General features: G+C 39.2%; 1 protein-coding gene across 7 annotated transcripts in view; it reads right to left on the reverse strand.

The window, feature by feature from the left end:
• The window catches only part of HUWE1 (HECT, UBA and WWE domain containing E3 ubiquitin protein ligase 1), a 779,197-nt gene that overhangs the window by 352,803 nt on the left and 404,067 nt on the right, over positions 1-22,327 (reverse strand). For all 7 annotated transcript variants that reach the window (XM_033921870.1, XM_033921880.1, XM_033921834.1 and 4 more), the window contains one exon: positions 8,788-8,947. In XM_033921870.1, the coding sequence (XP_033777761.1) occupies positions 8,788-8,947 (160 nt within the window). The remainder of the gene's footprint in view (positions 1-8,787; positions 8,948-22,327) is intronic.

A 22,327-nucleotide genomic window follows, 5' to 3' on the forward strand; every position in this document is an offset into this window, starting at 1 on the left:
CATTGGTGAGTATCAGGTCCAGAATCGCCTGATCCCTGGTGGGCTCCAAAACCATCTGTTTGAGTCATGCCCCCCGTATAGATGTTAGTAGCCATAGAAACATAGAAGATGACGGCAGATAAGGGCCATAGCCCATCAGGTCTGCCCACTCTATTGACCCACCCCCAAGTCTACTATCCTAGGGATCCCACTCCTTGTGACAGGTTCCTTGGCTTAATCCTCTAAGGGATCCCACATGGGCATCCCATTTGCTCTTAATTCTTGCACGCTGTTTGCCTCGATCACCTGCACCAGGAGCTCGTTCCAAGGATCAACCACACTCTCGGTGAAGAAATATTTCCTGGTGTCGCCATGAAATTTCCCGCCCCTGAGTTTGAGCGGATGCCCTCTTGTGGCTGAGGGTCCTTTGAGAAAAAGAGAATCTCTTCTTCCATCTCGATATGGCCGGTAATATACTTAAACGTCTCGATCATGTCTCCTCTTTCCCTATGTTTCTCGAGTGAGTACAGCCGCAAATTTTTCAGCCTTTCCTCGTACGATAGATCCTTGAGCCCCGAGACCATCCTGGTGGCCATCCGTTGCACCGACTCTACTCTCAGCACATCTTTTCGGTAGTGTGGCCTCCAGAATTGCACACAGTTTTCCAAATGAGGTCTCACCATGGTTCTGTATAATGGCATTATGACTTCAGGCTTACGGCTGACGAAACTCCTGCGGATGCAACCTAACAACTGTCTTGCCTTAGATGAAGCTTTCTCCACATGATCAGCAGTTTTCATGTCTGCGCTGATGATCACTCCCAAGTCTCGTTCTATTGAAGTTCTAGCTAAGGTCTCAGCATTCAAGGTGTAAGTTCTGCACGGATTTCTGCTGCCAAGGTGTATGATCTTGCATTTCTTAGCGTTGAAGCCCAGCTGCCAGATCGAGGACCAAAGCTCCAACAAATGTAGGTCCTGTGTCATACTATCGGGTGAATTGCCGTCTCTCACTATATTGCATAGTTTGGCGTCGTCAGCGAATAACATTACCTTATCTTGAAGCTCCTGAGTTAGGTCCCCTATGAATATGTTGAAAAGGAGCGGGCCCAAGACTGAGCCCTGCGGTACTCCACTGGTCACCTCCGATGTTTTAGAGAGGGTACCGTTAACTACCACCCTCTGCCACTCAGCCAGTCATTAACCCATGTAGTTAGTGTTTCTCCCAGCCCCATTGATTTCATCTTGCTCAACAGCCTGCGATGCGGGACACTATCGAAAGCTTTGCTGAAGTCTAGGTATACGACGTCCACAAATTCTCCCAAGTCTAGCTGTTTTGTTACCCAGTCAAAGAAGCTGATGAGATTGGATTGGCAGGACCTACCCTTGGTGAATCCGTGTTGACTGGGATCCCGTAGGTTCTTCTCATCCAAGATTGCGTCTAATTTACGTTTGATTAGTGTTTCCATGAGTTTGCATACTATTGATGTGAGACTCACCGGTCTGTAGTTTGCAGCCTCTGCCCTGCAACCCTTTTTGGCAGTGGAACGACGTTAGCTGTTTTCCAGTCTATGGGGACTCTCCCCGAACTTAGGGAGAGATTGAAGAGTCCTGATAGTGGTTCTGCCAGGACATTACGCAGCTCACTGAGCACCCTGGGGTGTAGATTGTCCGGTCCCATGCCTTCTGCTGCTGCTGCTGGTCTTAGCTGAAACTTTGTTCCAGTTTATATCTGGCATGTTGAAGTCCCCTAACAGTACAGTGTCTCCATGCAGAGTGAAGGTCTCAATGTCTTCAATTAATTATTTGTCTATGTCACCCTGTTTAGGAGGTCTGTATATAATGCCCAGATACAGGCATTTGCCACTTCCCCTGGCAAGGTTCACCCAGAGGGACTCCCCTGTATACTTGACACCTGTGATTCTAGTAACTTTGATTTCTTCCTTGATATATAGCGCTACCCCTCCTCCATTTTTGCCTTCTCTGTCTCGGCGGAGTAAGTTATAACCTGGTATAGCCATATCCCATCCATGGGAGTCCGTGAACCAAGTTTCAGATATGGCCACCACATCTAGGTCAGCACTCCTCATTTCTGTCTCTTAATTCTAGTATTTTATTGCCTAAACTGCAGGCGTTAATGTACATAGCCTTCCATACTTCGTGTATGCCCGGTGTGCGTGGAGTTTTTCCCGCTTGACTTAGCATGCCCTTTATTTCCCAGTTTGAGTTAGTTTGTCCCTTTCAAGTTGATCTGTCCCCTGCGGTACTGACTGCAGCGTAAGTACTCACCTCAGACTCAGTAATGGAGTGTTTACTTACCATACCGGGATGGTTACTTACCATACCATACCAGGATGAGAATGGGTTCCATCCCCCAACTCACCTAGTTTAAAGCCCTTTGGAGCAGGTGAGCCAGTCATCTATCAAAGACATTCTTCCTTCTTCTGGTTAGGTGGAGCCCATCCGATCCCTGTAGTGCCTCTCCGTGGTCCAGGAAACCAAAGTTCATCTCCCTGCACCAACCGTGTAGCCATTCGTTTGTCTTCCGGATGCGAACTTCCCTGGTTCTACCCTTGCCTCTCACTGGAAGGATGGAGGAGAAGGCCACTCGTGCTCCCATTTGCTTCAGCTTCTCACCGAGGGCTCTAAAGTCTTCAGATATCTTCTCCGGGATGTTCCTGGTGGTGTCGTTCATCCCGATGTGGATGAGAAGCATAGGATAGTAGTCTTGGGGCTTGATCAGTCTCCCTAGGCTTATGGTCACGTCCCTGATTCTGGCTTCTGGCAGACAACAAACCTCTCTTGATCGTAGATCCGGTTTGCATATTGCACCCTCTGTGCCCCGCAGCAGGGAGTCCCCAATGACTACCACTCTGCGCATCTTCGTGGGGAGCTGATCCGTTGCCCCTGGAGCCTGAGTCATCTTCTGTAAATCCTCTTGAAAGTCGTCCTGAAAGTCGCTGGCTGGTTCTATCTGTAGAAGCTGGAACCTGTTTTTTGGGTGATCTGTGGGGTTGATGTGAAGCTTGTCTGTTTGCTTGAAGTGGAGGAAGGTCTTTTGTATTTGCTTGTAGAGGTGACCAGTTGCCAGGAGTCGATGTCTCCAGCCTCTTCTTGTACCCCAGCTGTTACTTCCAACGCTGCGAATCTGGTCGGTCTGGGTGTCTCAAAAGTAGTCATGTTTCCTTGTGCATGCTCAGAGACTTGGGACAGCTCCTGGATGACGCCATCGATGTAGGCCTCATCTTCCCTGATGCTTCTAAGATGCTTCACCTCCTCCCTCAGGCTCAAAAATTCTTGCATGATGTCTCTGTCAGCCTGTTGCTGGTTGACCACCTCTGCATGTACTGAGACTGAAGTCATCTGCTGTGGAATAACTTCTGTCTGCACAGAGACCTCTGTCATCTGTCGTGGGTAATCTTCTGTTTGCATGGAAGCTGTGGTTGTCCTATGGCTCTCTTCGGTGACTGGGACGCTGGTCTTCAATGCAGTCTTGTTGCTTCTAGTTATTCCTGCCATTTTTCAGCTTCTCACTTGCTGGGTGTTGGCCCTGGTCTGCCTGCTAGTTGATTTGCTTTTGTACTCCTGGTTAGCTGATAAGTGTAGTTGTCTGCTGTTTGGTGGGCCCGCCTACTTGCTGGGTGTTTGCTCCTATCCGCCTGTTAGTTGACTGTGTGAGTCTGTCTGATGTTTGCTAGGTGTTTGCTTTGTCACTTCTTCTTGCTAGTATGTGCTTGTGTTTCCTTGTCTTGTGTGTCTTTTGCTGGTATCTTTTATATCTGTCACTCCAGGGTCAAAAAGGGATGCAGAGCAGAGGCTGCGAATTACAGACCAGTGAGCCTCACATCAATAGTGTGTAAACTCATGGAAACACTGCTTAAAAGTAAATTAGACACGATTTTGGACGAGGGGAATCTAAGGGATCCCAGTCAACATGGATTCACTAAGGGTAGGTCATGCCAATCCAATCTTATCAGCTTCTTTGATTGGGTAACAGGGAAGCTAGACTCGGGAGAATCTCTGGACATAGTGTACTTGGATTTCAGTAAAGCTTTTGACAGCGTCCCACACCGTAGACTGTTAAGCAAGATGAAATCGATGGGGTTAGGTGAGACACTAATTGCATGGGTTAATGATTGGCTGAGTGGTAGACTTCAGAAGGTGGAGGTCAACGGTACCCTTTCTGAGACATCGGATGTGACCAGCGGAGTGTCACAGGGCTCGGTCCTGGGTCCACTCCTGTTTAACATATTCATAAGGGACTTGTCCCGAGGGCTTCAGGGTAAAGTAACACTATTTGCTGCCGCCGCCGCCGCCAAAATATGTAATATAGTAAGTGAAAGCAATCGGCAGGATAGTATGACGCAGGATCTGCTTACGTTGGAAAACTGGTCCTCGACATGGCAACTGGGCTTCAACGCTAAGAAATGTTAAGGTCATGCATCTCGGCAGCGGAAATCCATGCAAAACTTACACCTTAAATGGAGAAACACTAGCTAGGACTTCAGAAGAACGAGACTTGGGAGTAATCATCAGTGCAGACATGAAGGCTACCAAACAAGTAGAGAAGGCCTCATCCAAGGCAAGGCAAATGATGGGATGTATCAGTAGAAACTTCATCAGCCGCAAACCTGAAGTCATAATGCCACTCTACAGAACCATGGTGAGACCTCATCTGGAATACTGTGTGCAATTCTGGAGGCCACATTACCATAAAGATGTGCTTAGAGTTGAGTCGGTTCAACGGATGGCCACTAGGATGATCTCCGGGCTTAAGGGTCTCTCATACGAAGAAAGACTAAACAAATTGCAGCTCTACACTCTAGAGCAGTGGTTCCCAACCCTGTCCTGGAGGAGCACCAGGCCAATTGGGTTTTCAAGCTAGCCCTAATGAATATGCATGAAGCAAATTTGCATGCCTATCACTTCCATCATATGCAAATCTCTCTCATGCATATTCATTAGGGCTAGCCTGAAAACCCAATTGGCCTGGTGTTCCTCCAGGACAGGGTTGGGAATCACTGCTCTAGAGAAACGCAGGGAAAGGGGGGACATGATTGAGACATTTAAATACATCACAGGACGTGTTGAGGTGGAAGACGATATCTTCTTTCCCAAAGGACCCTCGGTCACAAGGGGGCACCCGCTCAAACTCAGAGGAGGGAAATTTAATGGTGACACCAGGAAGTATTCTTCACAGAAAGGGTAGTAGATCACTGGAACAAGCTTCCAATGCAGGTGATCAAGGCCACCAGCGTGCTTGACTTTAAGAATAAATGGGACATACACGTGGGATCCCTACGAGGGTAGAGTTAAGGAAATAGGTCATTTTAATGGGGTGGGTCAGAAGAGTGGGCAGACTTGATGGGCTATAGCCCTTTTCTGCCGTCATCTTTCTATGTTTCTAATGAGTCACCCTGAGATGCCTCTAATTTGTGTTTCTTGGGTTGCTGGGCGACCATGTCCTTTCAAGAGGAATAGTCACTGTTTCCAAGCCCTGAACTACTACTAATTATTTCTATAGCATTACTAGACACACGCAGCGCTATACAGAGTCACAAAGCGTAAGAAAACAGTCCCTGCTCGAAAGAGCTTACAATCTTTTTTTGAATTCTACAGAACTTTATTTCTCACCCATACAAGAGCTATAGCTTGTTTTGCACGGTCTCCTGAAGTCCATCTCTGGACCAATCCCTACCCAAGCATCCTGGCTAATTTTCCTCTAAACAGAGGACTGCATCCCATGTGTTCCACACATTCAATAAGAGTCCTATAAGACATTTAACAAGAGAGGTTTCTTGTGCTGGATGCACAGACTCTTTGTAATAGGAACCAGTTGGAAGACCCTGTTCTCTTTGGTGCCGACGTTCAGCTGAAATCAAAGGTCTCTGAGAGGCTAATGAGAAATGGGTCCAAATCTGGGCTCTAAACAAACTATTGGTATTGTCTGTCTGGACAGATTTACACAGCTATATCATAATGTCACCAAGAAGGTGACGTGGGCTGAGGGTTCTGCAGATAGGACATCACCACCGCTGAGATGGACAACATAAAACTGCTCATCATCTGTTTAGTGTCTTCTGAGCTTCGGGAATTAGCAAAGCTGATGAACGAGCAGTAGATAGCAATCCAGGCACACCACTTGAGCTTGAGTATAAGGCCACACATGCTGAAAATCACGCCTAGAAGATTCATATAATCAGAAGTGGGGTCTTCCAGAGTGGAGTTGTTCTCTGTGGAAGGAGGTTTGTACCGTAGCTTACAATCTAAACAAGAAAAAAGAAAAGACCGTCCCAGCGGGCTAGCTCTCCTTTCAGTTAGTTGAGAACATATAGAAAGGTTAAGCTGGCCACTCCTGCCTCCCCATTCCTTGCTGTGCAGCATGTGGCGCAAGGATGCTCTTGAGGCGTAGAATTTGCATAATCCTGGCATGAAGATTTGGAGGTGCAGGAAGCATTTTGAAAAAAAAGATTGCTAAAAATCTAAGAAGGCCGTCAGGATTTTGGTGCCTAAAATCACAAAAAAAAACCCCCACAAAAAAACCTAACAAAATTTTTTTTAAAAGGTGAATTTAGGATTTTTGTAGAGGAGAAACTTAGAGGAACATGCAGAAACCTCAAAAACTGTATTTTCAGACTCCCCCCCCCCTCGATTCACCTCACAGCCTTACTCACTGGGACCTGTGCTACAGCCTGCCTTAGCTCTTTACAGTAGCTAGAAAGGAGAAAAAATTACTGCTTCATGCTGAAATCCTTCCTCAATGCTGATTTTCTGGCTGACATACACAATGTCTGACCGAACCCCCATCCCCGCAGACCAAAGGATGCAATACAGAATGGGGGGGGGGGAGGAGGCAAGAAATGCAGAGGCCAACCTGTGAGACACCACTGAGCCTCCTAAGGATGTCTAACAGCATGCACTCAAACTCTTGCTAAGCTGTAGGGTAATGGAAGGCAAGTGGGGATGGCCCTGAGCTCCAAAAATACTTGTGCAGACTGGTTAACGGGTACCATAAGGGATCGGCCTGCCAGCTGCAGACCACAGACCGCTTCCTCTCTAAGCAGGCAGACCTGAAACTGATATGGGTAAGCTCCGAGCCTCAAATTTATCGAATATTAACTGAGAAATATCAAGAAAAACAAATAAAAAGGGGAGAGCAGAACAGAAACACTCCTGGCTCATGTGCAGAGAAAGTGTAGAGGGCAGTGAAGTAGGAGGATCACAGAAAAAAATCTGGAGTGGATTCCTTTTGCAGATTGCTTGCAGCCATGGGGAAATTAACCTGCTTGGCCAGAATGACACACTTATTGCACTGGAAAATAAGAATAGCTATTTGGTTTTTTTTTTGTTTTTTTTTAACTAGGTGCCCAATTATATAGCCTTCACAAATGCCCTCCAACAAGTACCAAAAACAAACATAAAAACCCACTGAATCCTCTCTGCAAAAGGTACACAGTTTCTGAACAGTTAACAAAATTGACAACATTGTTCCTATTGCCAAAAAAGTGCTCCTAAACAAAACATTCCTATAAACACAGGAAAAGAGCGGCATAGCCAGGTGGGCTCACTCAGCAATGGTGCACTCTTTCAGCAGCTGGCAGGAATCCTCAAGCCTGCCAGTTGAAAACTTTTTTGAACATGGACAAAACACAACTCTCTAGTTGCCTGCAGCTTTTCTGTGCCAACTAACCACAGCACTCAACATATGCTTGATTTTTCCACATACATGAAAACAAAGCATGTGGCATAGGCATCGGGCGGCTCATGAAAGTGCCACTGACTGAAGAACTGTGTTGGAGAAACCTGGCCAAGTTCAAGGAGGTTTTCTGCTGGCAGGACTTGGGAAATCACACTACCTCAGGTATTTAATATGTTTTAAGTTGAAGAAATATGGAATGGGGAAGGGGGCAGGAGCGGACATGTGCCCACCCAGTTTGCCAACCAAAAATTTGATGTCAGCTATGCCATTACAGGAAACAGGATATGAAAATTTTCAAACTGTACCCATCTACTTTTTTTGGGACACTTTCCAATTTGAAAAAGTGTTTGAATAAGAATGAGGATTTAGTAGATTCTTAAGCTTCAAACTTTTGTAATTGGAGGGCATTTGTGAGATCTATATGATAATTAGGAAACTTCATGAATAGCTATTAGTTTTCTCTCTTTTCTCTTAATTTTGTTTCTCTTTACCTCAATGTGGGCTTTAAATTGTTTCTTTTCAGTATTTATTTGGATGTATTTGGTTTTTTTAACACTTTTTTTCTAAAGTGAAGATAAGGATTTAAAATTGAAATAAAGAACCCCTTTTCCAGCATCTCTCTCATTCCTTAATTCCTAATCCATTCCTCTCTTCAGTCCAAAACCAGGGTTTTCTGCTAGTGTTGGTCACTAGTAAGCAGTAGCAGCAGTATTGATGGAATCAGAGTGGGGCTTGAGCTGTTATGTTCTTGTAGGTTTTACCCACTCATATATGTTTCCTTTAAAACAGGAGAGAAAGCAATTGGTACAGCTGTTGCAGAGCCTATGTACAAGGACCAACACAGTGGTTACAATTCTCAATGCTAGAAACTCTTAAAAATATGACAGCCCCATAGAGAAGGGTATTTCAAGGCTGCTGTGCACCCCTTCTTTGCACCCTACCTCCATTAAAACAGCTCTTGAACACAAGTCTTATCAGTTTAGACATCAAGTAGTAACTAAGAATGAAAAAAGGCTGACGTGTGACATTAGTACTACAACATGAAAACAGATGTACACAAGGAGTACCATAAGATCTGCATTCAAATGAATATCACAAACAAAACTGCAGTACCATTTCCTTTCTCTTCTTTGATCTTTGTTTCGGCTTCCTTCCCTTCCTCCAGTGTCCTTTCCAGCTCCTGACCATTCCCATTTTTGGAGTTCTTACTAAGTCTAGGCACACGTAGCAATGTCAGCATTACTGGACGTCTATTTCCTGTTTCTTCATTCACCTGCAGGATCAGTTGGGACAGGAGAAAAGAAAGGATAACATATCACAGCAGGCCTCTGATATCCTGTACAACAGCAAAGTGTGTCACAACCAGATGGAATGAACCACGGTTTACCTCTACATCTTTCACTTCAAATAAGAATTTGACTACCTCTCAGTAATTTACTGAATATATTCTATTCCAGTACCAGTTTCGATAGAACATAGGATCATGAAGATGAAGTAAACTCCAGTACCCTGGACCTACTTCCAACTTTACACTTTTCCCATCAAGAACTTTTATAGATTCAACAAACACAAGAGTCACTTGCATGCCTAGTGCGAAGGTGGCGGACCTCACGTATCACATAGATAGGATTTTAGAAAGTTCTGGGGAGAAGACAGCTATCTTGCTACACATAGGTACCAATGACATAGGAAAACGTGGGAGGGAGGTTCTGGAAGCCAAATTTAGGCTCTTAGGTAGAAAGCTGAAAATCAAATCCTCCAGGGTAGCATTTTCAGAAATGCTCCCAGTTCCATGTGCAGGATGAGGGATTTAGATTTCATAGGAACTAGGCAACCTTCTGGGAAAGGGGGAGCTTGTTCCAAAAGGATGGACTCCACCTTAATCAGGATAGAACCAGGCTGCTAGTGCTAACGTTTAAAAAGGAGATTGAGCAGCATTTAAACTGAGATTCGTGGAAAGTTGACAGTCGCCCAGGAGCAGATGGTTCGGTGTGAGGTATCCTTGAAGAATACTATTGAAACAGGATATTTAGGGAGTCTAAGTACAGAGATTTCAATAATGGTCAAATTTTCCCTGTCTTCTCAGCAGCATGTAGTTACAAGGAAAAACCACAATTTGAAGTGTCTGTATACAAATGCTAGAAGTCTAAAAAATAAAATGGAGAGTTTAGAGTATATAGCACTGAATGATGAAGTAGATATAATACGCATCTCAGAGACCTGGAGGAAGGAGAACAATCAATGGGACACTATTACTAGATACAAATTATATCGCAAGAATAGAGTAGATCAAACTGGGGGGGGGGGAGGGTTGTGCTTAATACTAAAAAGGGAACTGAATCAAATCAAATAAACATTATGCATGACATAATGCATAGATATCAGTGCAATGCAATAGACAGCAGTGTGGAATCCATATGGATAGAAATTCCATGTGTGAACGGAAGGAAAATAAAGGAAGGGTTATACTACTGTAGAAGGGAAAGAATATAAAGGTAGGGTTATACTACCATAGAAGGGAAGGAATATAAAAGGTAGGGTTATACTACCGTAGAAGGGAAGGAATATACAGGTAGGGTTATACTAACGCCCCCCAGGACAAAATGAGCAAACAGATGAAGAAATGTTTTCAGAGATTAGGAAAGCTGGAGAACTGGGCAAAAGTATAATAATGGGTGATTTCAATTACCACAAAAATAAGAGGATGGATAAAATAAGAGGATGGATAAGTTTTTCAATATCAAAAAGCTTAATAGCTTATCCATATTCAATCCAGGAGACTAGAAAAAACTATGTACTTGCTAGCAACTGAACCTCTAGGCAGCTTTCTTGGAGACTCAAAAGAATGGGAGAAAAAGGCCTCAGTTAAGCTTCATATAGCCAAAAAAAACTCCCAGTTAGAAATATCTTCAAACTGTTCTTTATTTAAAGTCTTCAAAAATGCCACTGTACACAGCAACATAGTACTCTTCTCCCTCCGTATTCGCTGTGACAGGGGATTAACAGAACCGCAAATACTGAAAAAACCACAAATAACTTTTTTATATGTTATGTGCTGTTTTCTATTAAAAACCATTGTGAATATGGTGAAACCACGAATAACATGGTGGGAGACCTGGCCTGTTTCTGAAGGAGAAGCAAAACAGTGTACAAAGTGCTGGGAATCAGCGATTTCTCTATGCAAGCTGATGTAATTTGGGGGAGGAGCCAGCAAGCTAAAAACCATGAATAATCAAAACTGCGAATATGGAGGGAGAAATCTATAGACTAATCATTCTTAAAGCCTACATCCAAAATGAAACCAAACACTTAACTTGCTCTGGCTCCAATCTGTCCTCCGTTGATCTTTCACAGGCTGTTGCATTTTCAACTGCTGCTCTATTCTTCCCATAGATGACAAGCAGAGATCCAACAGGGTCAACCCTGTTTCACCCACTGGCTTCTTCAGAAATCTTCTGCTTCAAAACTCTTCCAAACCGGATAGCACAGACAAAAATCAAACACACAAAAGCAAAATACGGCTTTTTTTTTGAGTCTCCAAGAAAGCTGCCTAGAGGTTCAGTTGATAGCAATACTTAGTTTTTTCTAGTCTCCTGAATTGAATGTGGATAAGCTATTGAGCTTTTTGATTTCAATTACCCCAAATCACGTTGGAGAAAGTAAGGTCACAATACCACTTTTGAAACTAAACTACTTCTTACTTATTTAGATACAATGCAGGAATCTGTTTTATTGACTCAGGAACACTATATTGCCTACTTCTTCATGACAATCAAAATTTGCATTACCACCCCCAGCCCCACAATAAAAAGTCTGGGAGAAAAAAGGCATCAGATGGGCTTCATAGGCCAAAAAAAGGCTTGTTTTAAATGATATTATTTCCAAATGAATAAAGTTCAGCAAAAATAGCTCCCTGCAGTACAGACTTCCTGCCAAACTGCACGGCAGCTAAGGTGAATCAAAACTAATTTCACTTAGCTTTTTGTTGACGGCTGGCCACTCTGCTCAAAATATGACAGTTCGCTCCTGTGGCGTTTCTTTCATCTGCTTTTCCTTAAGACGCCAAGTCATTTTTGCTGAACTTTATTCATTTGGAAATAACGTGATCAAATTTGAGCCGATACCGGGAGTGATGTCACAAAAGAAATCTACAGTAAAGGAGTTTAATTTTTGAAAGACGTACATAGATGGATCAGAAACTGGTTGGAGGGTAGAAAACAAAGGGTAGGAGTGAAGGGTCACTACTCCGACTGGAGGAGGGTCACGAGTGGTGTCCCGCAGGGCTCGGTGCTCGGGCCGCTGTTATTTAATATCTTCATAAATGATCTAGAAACAGGAACGAAGTGCGAGATAATAAAATTTGCGGACGACACCAAACTATTTAATGGAGCTCGGACTACAGAGGACTGCGAAAAGTTGCAAAGGGACTTGAACAAATTAGAAGAATGGGCGGCGAAATGGCAGATGAAGTTCAACATTGAAAAATGTAAAGTATTACATGTGGGGAGCAGAAACTCGAGGTACAACTATACAATGGGAGGGATGTTATTGAATAAGAGTACCCAGGAAAGGGACTTGGGGGTAATGGTGGACATGACAATGAAGCCGTCGGTACAGTGTGCAGCGGCCGCTAAGAGAGCGAATAGAATGCTTGGTATAATCAAAAAGGGTATTACAGCCAGAACGAAAGAAGTTATCCTGCCGTTGTATCGGGCGATGGTGCGCCCGCATTTGGAGTACTGCGTCCAATATTGGTCGCCGTATCTTAAGAAGGATATGGCATTAGTCGAGAGGGTTCAAAGGAGAGCAACACGTCTGATAATAGGTATGGAAAACCTGTCATATTCTGAGAGATTGGAGAAGCTGGGTCTCTTTTCCCTGGAGAAGAGGAGACTTAGAGGGGATATGATAGAGACTTACAAGATCATGAAGGGCATAGAGAGAGTAGAGAGGGACAGATTCTTCGAACTTTCGAAAAATAAGAGAACAAGAGGGCATTCGGAAAAGTTGAAAGGGGACAGATTCAAAACAAATGCTAGGAAGTTCTTCTTTACCCAACGTGTGGTGGACACCTGGAATGCGCTTCCAGAGGACGTTATAAGGCAGAGTACGGTACTGGGGTTCAAGAAAGGATTGGACAAATTCCTACTGGAAATGGGGATAGAGGGGTATAGATAGAAGATTACTGCACAGGTCCTGGACCTGTTGGGCCGCCGCGTGAGCGGACTGCTGGGCACGATGGACCTCGGGTCTGACCCAGCAGAGGCATTTCTTATGTTCTTATGAAAGGGCGACTATGAAAAAATGAGGAAAATGGATAAAAAGAAGCTAAAAGGATCAGATGCAAAGGTTAGGATTGTAAACCAGGCATGGATGTTATTTAAAAATACCATCATGGAAGCCCAGACCAGATGTATTCCAAGTAATCGCAAAGGTGGAAAGAAGAGGAAATGAGAGCCGATGTTGTTAAAAGGTGAAGTGAAAGAGGCTATTACAGCCAAAAAAAACAGCCTTTAAAGAATGGAAAAAGGATCCGAATGAAGAAAATAAGAAGACACAGAAGCACTGGCAAGTTAGATGCAAAGCATTGGTAAAGAAAACTAAGAAAGAACATGAAGAGAAACTTGCAAAAGAGGCAAAAACTCAATTTTTTTAGGTACATCAGAAGCAGAAAACCTGTGAGGGAATTCATGGGACTGTTGGATGATAAAGGAGCAAAAGGGACACTCAGGGAGGATAAGACCATAGTGTAGAATAAATTCTTTCCTTTGGTCTTTATGGAAGAAGATGTAAGAGATCTACCTGATCCGGAAACAGTATTCAAGGGTGATGATGCAGAGGAACTGAAAAAAAAATCTCAGTGAATCTGGAAGATGTACTAAGCAAAATTGGCAAGTTAAAAAGGGATAAATCGCCAGGACCGGATGGTATACAGCCCAGGATACTAAAACATGAAATTGATGACCTGCTGTTCAGTGATCTGTAACCTGTCACTAAAATGAAGGGTGGACAATGTTATGCCAATTTTTTTTTTTTTTTTCCAATATATTTTTTATTCTTTTTTATATAAAATTCTTACAACAAGTGAAATACATGTATTACATTCATTTATATTAAAACACTTAAAATTTTTAATAATTGTTCTTTCATTGTAATTAAACCTCTCCCCTTAGACAGAGTTTTATTTATAAGTACTAGTATAATAATTTTCCCTCCCTACCCTTTTATATGTTTTCTATATGTGCTATGATATCTGATCATTAGAAAAATTTGTCAATGGTCCCCATATTTTATTAAATTTTTTAATATATCCTTGTTGTATTGCCAGTACTTTTTCCATTTTATATATATGACATGTCGAATTCCACCAGAAAGTGTAATTTAATTTAGTGTAATCTTTCCAATTCTGAGTAATTTGTTGAATGGCGACCCCTGTTAAAATTAATAAAAGTTTGTTATTATTAGCTGATATTGGACTTTGTGTTCTCATTGCTGTTCCAAATAATATTGTATCATATGATAGTCCAACGTGATTATCTAATAGTTTATTAATTTGGGGCCAGATTAATTTCCAAAAAGAATTAATGCAGGGACAGAAGAATAATAAATGGTCCAATGTCCCCACTTCTATCTTACAATGCCAGCATCTATTAGATCTACTACTATCTAATTTCTGTAATTTCGTAGGGGTCCATAAAACTCTATGTAATAAGAACAACCATGTTTGACTCATAGATGCTGATCTTGTAGTATGTAATCTCCAAGACCAAAATTTTTGCCATTGAGATGCAGAAATTGTCTGTCTTATCTCAATACTCCAAATGTCCCTAAGTCCTGTCCTTTTTTTTTATTTAAAAATTCATATATAATCTTGTACCATTTTGCGGCTTGGTGTCCTAGAAAATCCGCTTGAAAACAAAGGACTGGTAAACTATATTGATTGTCAAGATTCTTCCATTCAGGGAACCCTTCCTGAATAGCCTGCTTCAATTGCATCCATTTAAAATATTGTGTTTTATCTAATCCAAATTTTTGTTGCAATTGTGAAAAACTAAGCAGTGATCCGTTTGCTATTACATCTTTTAAAGTACGTATACCTACTTTTATCCATTGTTTCCATACTATTTTAAATCCACCAATTTTGATCCTGGAGTTTACCCAAATAGATTGATTTAAAGATTTAGTCACTGGATCTGATGTTAAATTATTTATATATCTTAGTGTTTTCCATGTGTCAATTAGAATTCTGTTGTCTTTATATCTCTTAGGCATTGTTATACTAATAATATGTTCTGGAAGTAAAGGGAACATGAGGCGCCATTCTAAATATAACCAATCGGGTACATTTTCCATGAGATCTGGGAGGATCCAATACATACCCTGTCTTAATATATAGGCTTGATGATACCTATAGAAATTTGGAAAATTTACCCCTCCCTCCTTGATTGTTTTTTGTAATGATACTAAAGCGATTCTGGGTCTTTTCCCAAACCAAACAAATTTTGTAAGCACACTGTTTAACTTTTTATAAAATGACCCCTGAAAAAATATTGGGATCATACTCATTTGATAACAAACCACAGGTAAAATCATCATTTTAATTGTTTGAACTCTTCCCCACCAAGAAAGATGTAAAGGATTCCATTGCTCGCACATTTCTGTTATTTTCTTTAATAAAAGTTTTTCATTCTCTTTTACTGTGTCATCAATTGTATTTTTATAAGAATACCTAAATATTTTAGTCTTTCCTCTTTCCATTTAAATGAATATGAATCAAATAGTCCTTTGGTGCAATGGATATTAATTGGAAGAACTTCAGATTTTTCCCAATTGATTTTATATCCAGAAAACTTTCCAAACTTTTCTATTAAATTAAGTAGATGTGGAATGGTGTCTTCTGGTTCTCTTAAATATAATAATATATCATCTGCATATGCAGATAATTTAAATTCCCAATTAGAAAATGTGATTCCCTTTATTCCCTTAGTTTGATTTATTGCAATTAGTAAGGGTTCTAGAACAATATCAAATAGTAAGGGAGACAAAGGACAACCCTGTCTAACTCCCCTTAGCAAGTTAAATTTATTAGATAAGTTATTGTTTATATTTAATCTTGCTCCAGGGGAGCTATATAATGTTTGAATCATTTTAATAAAACCAGGTCCTACACCAAACCATTCTAAAGTTTGATACATAAATTTCCATTCCACTCTATCAAATGCTTTTTCTGCATCTAATGATAGCAGAAAAGCTGGATCATTTAAATTTTTTGCTAAATTTAAAGAGTGAAATGCTAATCTGGTGTTATGTGAAGAATGTCTTTTAGCAACAAATCCTGTTTGATGTACATCAATGATAAAGGGAAGAGCTTTAGCTAATCTTATAGCCAACACTTTAGCAATTAATTTAGCATCTACATTCATCAAAGATATAGGCCTATAATTTGTTATCAATGTCGGATCCCTGTTTGGTTTTGGCAAGACAATTATAACAGAATCAGCCATAGTTCCTGATATATTTCCATTAGTTATTTGATACTGATATAAATTTAATAGATAAGGTAGTAAAATATTTTGAAATGTTTTATAAAATTCAACAGTATATCCATCTCCACCTGGAGCGGATCCATCTCTAAGAGCTTTCAATGCTGTTTCTATTTCTTTTAAAGATATATGTTCTTCTAAACTTCCTTTTATATGATCAGGAATATTTGGTCCAATAAATGATTTTAAAAATTCTATACCATCATTTTCTTTCTTTTTATAAGTATCAGAAGTATATAAATCCTTATAAAAATCAAGAAATTGTTTTATTATATCTTCATTGCTAGTGTGTGTATTGCCTTGTTTATCCTTAATTGCTATAATCTTAGATTTTCTCTTTTTTGCTTTAATGAAATTTGCTAATAATTTTCCAGCTTTATTTGAATTTCCGTAATACTGTACTTGTCGATTGAATATATCTTTTCTTATAATTTGAGAAGAAATCTCATTATATTTAACTTTTGTTTTTAATAATTTCTGTAATGTATCATGTTCCCATTTAGTAATTAATTTTTGTTCTAATATTTTAATTTCATTTTCCAATTCTATAAATTGTTTTTTAAGATGTTTTTTTCATATATGCAGAATATGATATATTTCCTCTCATTGTTGCTTTATAAGCATCCCATAAAATTTCAATATTTATGTTTTCTGAATTATTAATTTGAAAAAATTCATGTATTTTTATTTTAATGTTTTCTATAAATTCCATGTCTGCAAGTAGAGCATTATCAAATTTCCAAATTGGTTTAGAGTAAGCTGATATATCATTTTGTATATCAATCCACACACCAGCATGATCTGAGATAATAATAGGATCAATAATTGCTTTTATCACTTTTTGTGCTATATTATTAGAAACAAATATATAATAAATTCTTGAAAATGATTTATGGACCTGAGAACAAAAAGAATATTCCCTATCATTAAAATGAAGGATACGCCATATATCAATTAAATTACAAGATTGTATTAAATTATCTAATCCTAAATATTTCATAATTTTACTTGGTTTTTTGTCCAAAATAGGATCCATTACAGCATTGAAATCTCCTGCTACTATTAAATTAGAAGCAGCCAGTGGTAGTAATATCTGTTGAATATTTTTGAAAAACTCCAGTTGATTTAAATTAGGAGCATATAAATTGAATAAATCCAGGGTTGTATTTCTCAGATCCATTTTAATATGTACCCATCTTCCTAATGAATCAAATTTTATTAACTTGAAGTCTGCTATACATTTCTTATTTATAAGAATAGCAACTCCCGCTTTTTTTCCCTAAAGCAGGAGCAAAAAAACATTTGGAAACCCAACCCCCAATTAGTTTATTAGATTCAGACCCTGTAAGATGAGTCTCTTGCAGGAAATAAATATCCGCATTTTGCTTTTGGAGAAAACTTAATATTTTTTTTCTTTTTAATTGGGTGATTTAGACCATTGACATTAAGGGAAAAAATTTTAATTGCCATTTAATATATTAAGTAAAATTTTAATTGGAATTTTAATAAAAAATTTTTGATCAGACATCTGCACATATTTAACACAAATTTCATTATTGATTTTTAAATCCTTTTTCTTAAAACTTATATTATTTTCCCCTACCTTCCTTTTCCATCCCCCCTCCCCACCCACCCTTTTAATTAAAAATTGTGTATACTTGGAATCACGCATCATAGATCGATAATAATAAAACACTCCATAAAGACCTTTTCTTATTGTAAAATATCAATTAAATCATTAAATATTTAAGATAAAATCAGATATATATCATTAAATATATATTGTTATAGTGATGATATATTATAAGTCAAATATATTATAATTATGAAAGATATAATCCTAAGATTCTATATTCATATAAACCTAGAATATATCTATAGGGAAAGATTATTAATTTCATTTTTATTTTATTATATTTCTATTTACCATTTTGTTTATAAGCTGATCAGCATTACCTATATATATACCTATATATATATTTCATTATATATACTACTATCATAAAATAAGTATGATGGGAACATAATGACTTGTGTTTGATGAATTCACGAACTAAGAGGTCCTTCCTCATGGAAGAAATCACCACAGAAGCACACAACATTCACATATATCATTATTCTTTTAGGATATATGATATATGTTTAAAAGAGAGGAGAAATCCTTTAGCGAATATGTTTTAGTCAAACTTAGTTTTTTAAGTAAGAGTCTGTTCTAATCTTCCGTTTCCTCTTCTTTCTTCTTTTCTTCATTTCTCAATATATTCCAAAGACACCCAGATTTAATCCATTGTATATATTTATTTATTTATTTATTTTTTTGAATAGTAAGCATAGTTCAATTATATGATGTAGCGATGTCATTTGGTTGTAGTTCCATTAGTTTTGATATTATAATGGTAGTTCCGGTAAATATGTTATATCCGTTGTTTCTTTCGCTTTGTCTTTCGGGGATGTAAGTCTCTTGAATTCAATATTAGTTTTAACATTATTCTTGTCCTCTTGTTCCGGAAAAATTTTTTCTTCCATTCCTATCAATTTACTTAGTATGTGCCTCCATAGTAATTCCCCATCAGGAGAAACCATCAGCCCGCCAAACATCTAATTTAATCATTTTAATTAATAATTATTAATTACATATTCATCACTTTCCCATCACATCCATTCTAAATCTAATATCATTCTTTTATAGGCAATATAATTATAATAAAATAAATTCTTCCACTTTAAAATTAAAATCGTTCCGGTTTTTTTTTTTTTTTTTTTAATCCATTTAAGGAAATGCCTTATCTAAGACGATTATTATCAATTTCACATATATATTTGGAAGCTTTCACTACTATTGGGTTTACAAATTATATTATATCTTTAACTTCATATATTTAACCTCATATTGTTAATAGAATGTATTAGTTGATTGATAAACATTCCATTTCGTTATTTTTCAAATCATTGCTATCTTTCAATATAAACCAAATATATACTTTAAAAAATACATTTCATTTATCTAAATTTATTTATAAATGAAAGATATTTCTTTAAAATTATGAAGACATTGGAATATCTTGATTTTTAATAAAATTTTCCAATTTCTCTGCATCATCGAAAGTTAAAGTTTTATTGCCAATAGTCACTTTCATGTTAGCAGGATAAACTAGACCATATTGTGCTCCTAATTCTCTTAATTTTGGTCTTAAATCAAGCATCTTCTTTCTTTTTATAGCTGTATTTTTAGCGAAATCCGGTACAAAATGAATATATGCGTCTTGATATTTTAAACCTTTATTTTTCTTTGCCAGTTGTAATACTTCCATGACCTGTTGGTGCCGCAATAGTTTAAAAATTAATGGTCTTGGTCCGTGTTGATTTACAGCCTTTTTGAACGGCACTCTATGTGCTCTTTCAACCTCTATAGTAAACTTTGTTTGTATCGGAAGTAACTTGGGTAATAAATTTTCAATGAATGTAACCGGATTTCCTTTTTCTGCTCCTTCCGGCAAGCCAATCAGACGTATATTACTTCTTCTTTCGCGATTCGAAAAATCTTCAAGCTCTTTAGTGAGTATTTCAATTTTTCATCTGTCCGTTTGGTTGTATCTTACTTCTTCCTCTACTGCTAACATTCTTTCTTCTAAGTTGTTTGATTTAATTTCTAGCAAATCCATTTTCTTATTTAGTGTAGAAACATCTTCCGTTAAATCTGTAACTTTTTTAGTAATGATTGAGAGCATTTCTTTCATTTCTTTTAGTTCTTTCATAACCTCTATATCTGGTATTTTTAAACCGCTCTCTTGTTCAGGTTTTGCTCTCTTACTGCTACCCGAAACCGCAAAGTCATTTTTGTTCTGTTTTCCAGTTGCCATCTTTTTTTCTTCTTTATTACTCATTAGATAAGTTATATTCTTATTTTCTTCAATTTCTTACGATTTATTAATACTTTCAAGGTCTTTTTTTACGGAGCTCTCCTATTGTCCGACCGTCCTCATGCGCGTCCAAGCCACGCCCCCCGTTATGCCGATTTTTAAAAAGGGCTCCAGGGGAGATCCAGGAAATTACAGACTGGTAAGCTTGACCTTCAGTGTCGGGCAAAATTGATGAAAAATGATAAAAAATAAAATAAAATTGTGCAACACGTACACAAACATGATTTAATGAGATAGAGTCAGAATGGGTTCAGCCAAGGGAGATCTTGCCTCACAAATTTGCTTGACTTCCTTGAAGGTATGAATAAACATGTGGATAAAGGTGATCCGGTTGATGTATCGAATCTAGATTTTCAGAAAGCTTTTGACAAAGTTCCTCATGATAGGCTCCTGAGAAAATTAGAGTCATGGGATAGGTGGCAAAGTTCAGTTGTAGATTAGGAATTGGTTATTGGCTAGAAAACAGAGGGTAGGGTTAAATGGTCATTTTCTCAATGGAGGAGAATAAACAGTGGATTGCCGCAGGGGTCTATACTGGGACTGGTGCTATTTAACTTACTTATAAATGATCTGGAAATTGGAACGAATGAGGTGATTAAAATTTGCAGATGACAATAAACTGTTCAAAGTTATTAAAACTTCTGCGGATTGTGAAAAATTGCAGGCAGACCTTAGGAAATTGGAAGACTGGGCATCCAAGTGGCAGATGAAATTTAATGTGGACAAGTGCAAAGTGATGCACAAAGGGAAGAATAATCTAACAATTACCAGAAGCTAGAGTTCACCTTGGGGGTTAGCGCCCAAGAAAAGGATCTGGATGTCATCATAGACAATACGAAGAAACCTTCCACCCAATGTGTGGCGGTGGCCAAAAAGCAAACAGGATGCTAGGATTTATTTAAAAAGGGATGGTTAACAGGACTAAGAATGTTATAATGCCCCTGTATAGCTCCATGGTGCAACCTCATCTGGAGTATTGCATTCAATTCTGGTCTCCTTATCTCAAAAAAGATATATTGGTACTAGAAAAGATTCAAAGAAGAGTGACCAAGATGATAAAAGGGATGGAACGCCTCTCGTATGAGGAAAGACTAAAAAGGTTAGGGCATTCAATGAAGTTATAGGGAAATACTTTTAAAACCAATAGGAAGAAATATTTTTTCACTCTGGAACGCATTGCCAGAGGTTGTGGTAAGACTGGACAGTGTAGCTGGTTTTAAGAAAGTTTTGGACAATTTCCTGGAGGAAGGGTCTATAGTTTGTTATTGAAAAAGACATGGGGGAAGCCACTGCTTACCTTGGATTGGTAGCACGGAATGTTGCTACTCCTTGGGTTTTGGCCAGGTACTAAGGACCAGGATTGGCCACCGTGAGAACGGGCTACTGGGCTTGATGGACCATTGGTCTGACCCAGTAAGGCTATTTTTATGTTCTTATGAAGAGAGATAGCAAAGCCTCTAATACCTGTTTCCTTCAGGCAGGAAAGGTGGTGGTCATGACTGGCCAAATCAAAAGCACACAAGGGTCAGCAATTAACTTCAACACTGTAGAATTAAAATCAGAAATGTCTTCTGTATTGTGTTCAACTGAAAAGGAAATGCATTTGCTATATATTGTACAATTCCCAAAAGCTAACATATTTCAGTCAATAAATTCCTTTTTTACCTTTGTCTGGAGATTTATTTTTCCATCAAGTTGGTTTCAGTTTCCCTTTTTCCCCAACTTTCCTTTCTTCTGCAAATTCTTCAAGTGGTTACTGCCCATTGGTTCTTCCTACCAAGGTCCAGCATTTCCCTCTTCCCTCCTTCCCATTGAACAGCATCCTCACTCCCTTCTATCCTGGATCATTCTTTCCCTTTTTCCCCTTCCCTCTCCTGCACAGCATTTCTTCCTCTCTCCTCCGCCCCCATATGCAAGACGTCTTCCTCTCTCTCATACTGTCAACCATCTCGCTTTCTCTCATTGCCTCTTTTGTTGAAAGGAAGTAGGGAGAGAAAGAGAGGGATCCAGGGTCTCTCTCTCCCACTCCCACCACATCCAACATTTCTCCCTCTCTCAACCCCTAGACCATGTGCAGTATCTTTCATCCCTGCCCACCAGCCCCATGTCCATACATTTCTCCTTCGCTCCAGCACCATTTCTCCTTCTCTCCATCCATTCCTTCCACCACCACATCCAAAATTTCTCCCT

This window comes from Geotrypetes seraphini, chromosome 1, assembly GCF_902459505.1.
Source record: "Geotrypetes seraphini chromosome 1, aGeoSer1.1, whole genome shotgun sequence".
NCBI classification, from domain to species: domain Eukaryota; kingdom Metazoa; phylum Chordata; class Amphibia; order Gymnophiona; family Dermophiidae; genus Geotrypetes; species Geotrypetes seraphini.